The sequence below is a fragment of the Trachymyrmex cornetzi genome, unplaced genomic scaffold, assembly GCF_001594075.2.
Source record: "Trachymyrmex cornetzi isolate Tcor2-1 unplaced genomic scaffold, Tcor1.1 scaffold230, whole genome shotgun sequence".
Lineage (NCBI taxonomy): Eukaryota > Metazoa > Arthropoda > Insecta > Hymenoptera > Formicidae > Trachymyrmex > Trachymyrmex cornetzi.
This window is the reverse complement of record NW_017296957.1, coordinates 1,662,174-1,667,278: the sequence shown is the minus strand read 5'-3', so window position 1 is coordinate 1,667,278 and position 5,105 is coordinate 1,662,174. Positions and strand designations below refer to the sequence as shown.

Here is a 5,105-nt window from a genome sequence, read left to right as displayed (position 1 = left end):
TCGTACTTTTACGTACGATCTCACTCTTTGGATCGTACATCGTACAAAGATCTATATTATCGTATTTGTACGATCAAGATCGTACGGTTGGCAACGCTGATCTCTGCCATACTTACTCTAGTTTACATCGATCGTTGGGGTGCGATTACATGTAGCGCGGGAAGTGGCATGGACTAGTGATAAATAAACTTTAATATGAATTTTTTTGAAATATATTAACTTATTTCTATGCACATTTCATCGTTATTCTTATTTTTCAACGGATTTACTTAATAATTGCATTCAAATCAATTAATTCTATTAAAAAGTGCTTGTAACTAATTCTTAAGCCGGCGGCACACGATGCTTGTTTTCCTACTGGATTGCTAGCTGGATTAGAATCTTGCCACCGTATTGGATGTGATGCTGTCAGTGCCAGCATCGCAGCCAATACAGTGGCAAGATTCTAATCCAGCTAGCAATCCAGCAGGAAAACAAGCATCGTGTGCCGCAGGCTTTATTCTCTGTTCTCTGTTCCTTTTATTAAAGTGCGGAGTTCAAAACATCGCATCGCTCCAGTCACTGTCGGGATTTAAATCATGGCCTGATGCCCGAGATTTTCTAACGTTTTATCGACGAAGTCGCTATAATTATAGCGATAGCGCCGATAGCTAATGAGGGTCACATTTTTTCTAAGATTATCCTTGCTATTGACTGTCGCTAGTTAAAGATAGCGATAATCGTCAATAAAACGTTAGTAGTAGAAAATTCCACTACTAGTCTCCGAGTTTCCCGTGTTAAGAAGAGACACTATCACTGTTAACATTCATTCTGTTTTTCATTTTCTTCTAATTCTTAGGCCTAGAAAAAGACGAATAGTTTGTTGCACCAAAATTATATATAAATTTAATTATACATTTGATTAGCTTGATTAGAGTTTACCAATCAATAAGTTTATAAAATTTGGTGTTACATAATCAAATATTAAAAGTGTTATATAATCGCAATATTAAAAGTGCTATCGTCAATTGTGCTATTGCCATTGCACTGTATGATTGTATACAATAATTGATATACGTATGCTACAATATAATATATACATATATGTATTTAATTGTATATATTCAGTTTTATAAAATTTAAATTATACTATGTAATATATTATTTATAAATCGTTATAAATAATTTACATTTTTAATAATTCAACACTATTTAATTTATATCATTATAAATAATTGAATTTTTTTTAAACTGATTAATTATTAATAAATATTTAATTAAATAATTTTCGGTTATTCGATATATATATTTTTGTTGTTTTATAATTTTTGTTTTAAATAAATTGTTTAATATTAAATTAACAGATAATATTCAGAATATTTATCAAAATAATTATTTTATAAAATACAATTTATATGTAATGATTGGATAGTTTATTATCGATCCAGTGATCATCATCATAAGAGATTTGACTATAGACAAGCGATTTCCGCCAGTCCCGTGAGAAGTCGCTGTTATTAAGCAAGGCAACATCGCCAACATCGGATCAGACATGTTCGTCTCGCGGGAGAGGAAAGCGTGTCAATTATTAGTGCTTCAATTTTTTAGCGTTTACAACTGGGCAAATGGCACCTGTGTCGAGCTAGCCGCACGAAATTGATCTAAAGCGTTGAGGAAAGGAAAATGAGTTTCTCTGTGAAGAAGACCGGCGGCAGAATGTGGCACGAGGCACGCAAGCAGGAAAAGAAGATCCGCGGTATGCTGGTCGATTACCGTCGCAGAGCGGAACGTAGAAGGGACTACTACGAGAAAATCGTAAGTACTGCGCAAAAACGTATATAATGGATTTCTTCCTTCGTGCAGTTTGAAACGGATCATTGCACCACGCATTATTTTTACGAAAGATACGTCTCATCCTCTGTTTCTTGGTTAACCTTCATTGTGCCTTTCGTGTCCCTTTGTTCTATATTTTAAGTATCATCGTGATCAGAAGTATTTCTGTGATACATAATAAGTGTACATTTTTGTGTTCCATTTAGAAATCAGATCCTACTCAGTTTCTACAGTTGCATGGTAGACCATGCAAGATACACTTGGATCCGGCAATAGCTGCTGCAGGTGACAGTCCTGCAAACATGTGAGTTTGCTAATTATGCTCGTTTATTGGTAGAAAATAATATATTTTATTATTAGGATGCCATGGCAAGGCAATGATGACAATCTTATAGATCGGTTTGATGTACGGGCACATCTGGATTGGATACCAGAGCCTGTAGATACTATTGATGTTGATATTGCTCTGACAAGTGAAGACAGACATATCAACTATGAACGCTATCGTATAATTGTGCAAAATGAGTTTTTAGGCGGTACATTGTTTTTCTTTTCTCTATTGTACAAAAAAATCTTACCAGTCTGTTATATTTTTATTTGAATGATTTTTTCAGTGACTGAAGAAAAGTTTCTTCATCAAATACATTTAGAAGAACAGTTTGGTTCATCAACAAAGTTGGATGCTGCGAAAGATAAGAAGAAATCTGCTAATAACGCTGCCATCGGATATAATTATGAAACAGAAGAGCCAATACCTGAACCAGTAAAAACAATAGACCCAGTTATATCAGAGGAGAAGGGAGATGATGAAGACAGCGATATAGATTTAGGTACCATTATTTACGTAATGCACTGTTTAACGTATTTCAATCAGGCATTTTGCATAGAAACTGATGCCAGTGATCCATTTAAATTCCTATGAAATTATATATATAAAATTATCATATATATAATAAATTCATCACTAGTCTATGAGGTTGAAATCTAAATGCTTTAAAATATTTGAAAGAATGCTTCAAACATTACATTGACTGTACTCTGTAATGTTTGAACAACAAAAACACGAGCCGATACATTTTCTATATATTCGATTTCAATAATGCATTAATGTGCTCTGGAATACTACAAGAATGAATTAATTTTTTGATGACATATTACTTTTTTCAGATATATGCGTGGATGTATCTCAAATAGAGCCATCTCAGGCACATGAGATGAATTTAGTAGCTCAAAAATATGGACTTTTAGGTGCTGATTACTTTAGCTTTTTAACACAAGATTTTGAAGAAGCTGAAACCTTGCGACAGGCTCGCAAGCAAGAGGAAGAAAAAGCTATGTACTCGGTAAGTATTTGCAATGTAATTCAAACAACTCATGTTTATATAATATATAATTGTCTATATAGTATATATTATGATATACTATAATCAAATGTTAGAAAATATATCACATTAATGTAAACATTTAATATAAAATATATGTTTTAATGTTTGTTTTATATTTTGATATATAATAGGGTCGACGGTCGCGTAGAGAAAGACGTGCATTCAGGGAAAAGAAGATGATAGGCCGTGTTATGAGTCCGCCTAGGTAATAATTCATTACACTTTCACAAAGCAAATACTTTTTTACGTTATCGCTTATACAAATTCTTTTGTCTCAGTTACGCAGCTAGGGAAAGCCCGGAGTATAATCCTTACAGAAAATCCTCTTCCAAGTCGCGATCACGGTCCACATCACCTGTAAATACAGGACAGATTACTTACATCACAAGTTTCGGCGGAGAAGAAGAAACTCATGGTAGCACATCACATGTGTCTTCGTCGAATTCAAGAAAAGTCAATTATTCGTATCTCAGACGGCGGAGATCGGATAGTCCTGCTTTCAATGATAGAACTGTTAGTAAAAAAATTTCCAAATCCAGGTCAAGAAGCTGCTCACGTTCCGTTAGTAGGACTAAGTCGTATAGGACACGTGATAGGAAGCGAAGCGGATCTAGGATGAGGTAAGTTGCAAAAAAATAAAAAAAAGTTAGATAATTATTGATAAATTAATATTTTATGTTGTAATATATATATATATATATATAGTACTTAATCTCTCTACTTTTGAGGCTTCCACAAGAATTTTCTATATAGAAGCTATTCGTTTTGGATTATCTTCATGTCCAAATCCATTATTAATATGCAAATGTAAAATGGATTCGAACACGGAGATAACCCACGAAATGCATAGCTTCTGTATAGTATTTAATCTGTTTTATCTTAGATCTAGACGAACACGCTCGAGACCTCGGAAGTATACAAGATCCCGTACAAGAAGTCGCTCCAGACGATCACGAACGCGAAGTAAATCACGGTCGCGTTGTAGAAGTATCAGCCGATCTCGATCCCGTTCACTTTCTCGTTCGAGGTCTAGATCGCGCTCGCATTTGAAAAGATCGAGGAGTTCATCCTCTAGCAGCATATCAAAATCAAGATCGAGATCTAAATCGCGTAACAGGAGCCATTCTAGAGACAGCTATCGAAAAAGACGCTATTCGTTATCAAAGTCAAGATCCAAGTCTCGCTCGAGATCGAAGTCTCCATCAAGATCCAGATCGAGATCGAGAAGTCAATCTAGTTGTAAACGATCACGAAGCGATGATAATAAAATGCCAGCACTGCCTAGGTGAAGATATCACAGATTTCTCCAAAAATTAAATTACTGTAACGTATTGAATAACTTATATATCTTATACGTGCAGGTATTATGGCCGACGTGGAAAATCGTCAAGTCTTGAACTAGAATTATCCGATAATGAAGAAAAGTCCAGTCCAGCAGCACCGAAGACACCGACAAATACAAGCGTGTAAGCGTTTTATGAGCAGCAATTCTAATTTGCCACGCGTCTTAAATTGTTATGATATGGATTTAATTTTTTCCGAATATTCCAGGAACAAGCCAAAAGCAGGGTTAAGTACAAATTCTGGTGGCGGACACAAAGTCAGTAAGAACCATAACGCTTTCTTAGTCACTTAACGCACAGAGAATAAAGACAGAACATACTTATATAAGTATCTTATCTATATAAGTATAATATGTCTAAATGTCTTTCATCTGAAAGAAGAACTTCATCAAACGCGTTTTGTTTTCATTATATCACATTACTGATTTGTTAATGTCGTATTTTTTTGCATTTATTTATTTTATTTTTAATTTATCCTGAAACAGAATTTTAACATACTGTTAGAATTACAAAGAATGTGAAAATTTTCATGTGAATTGTTATATTATTTTATTTTAAAATAACT

General features: G+C 34.1%; 1 protein-coding gene across 2 annotated transcripts in view; it reads left to right on the top strand.

Annotated features, from left to right (window-relative positions):
• The first annotated feature begins 1,483 nt into the window (after positions 1 to 1,483).
• Positions 1,484 to 5,105, top strand: part of LOC108760960 (CLK4-associating serine/arginine rich protein) — a 5,347-nt gene continuing 1,725 nt past the window's right edge. Inside the window, exons 1-10 of one of the 2 annotated variants that reach the window (XM_018507279.1) lie at positions 1,484 to 1,794; positions 2,019 to 2,116; positions 2,173 to 2,348; positions 2,427 to 2,642; positions 2,980 to 3,155; positions 3,329 to 3,402; positions 3,476 to 3,817; positions 4,081 to 4,482; positions 4,559 to 4,663; positions 4,749 to 4,801. In XM_018507279.1, the coding sequence (XP_018362781.1) occupies positions 1,663 to 1,794; positions 2,019 to 2,116; positions 2,173 to 2,348; positions 2,427 to 2,642; positions 2,980 to 3,155; positions 3,329 to 3,402; positions 3,476 to 3,817; positions 4,081 to 4,482; positions 4,559 to 4,663; positions 4,749 to 4,801 (1,774 nt within the window). In that variant the 5' untranslated portion in view covers positions 1,484 to 1,662. The remainder of the gene's footprint in view (positions 1,795 to 2,018; positions 2,117 to 2,172; positions 2,349 to 2,426; positions 2,643 to 2,979; positions 3,156 to 3,328; positions 3,403 to 3,475; positions 3,818 to 4,080; positions 4,483 to 4,558; positions 4,664 to 4,748; positions 4,802 to 5,105) is intronic. The other variant, XM_018507278.1, reaches the window with a different exon arrangement.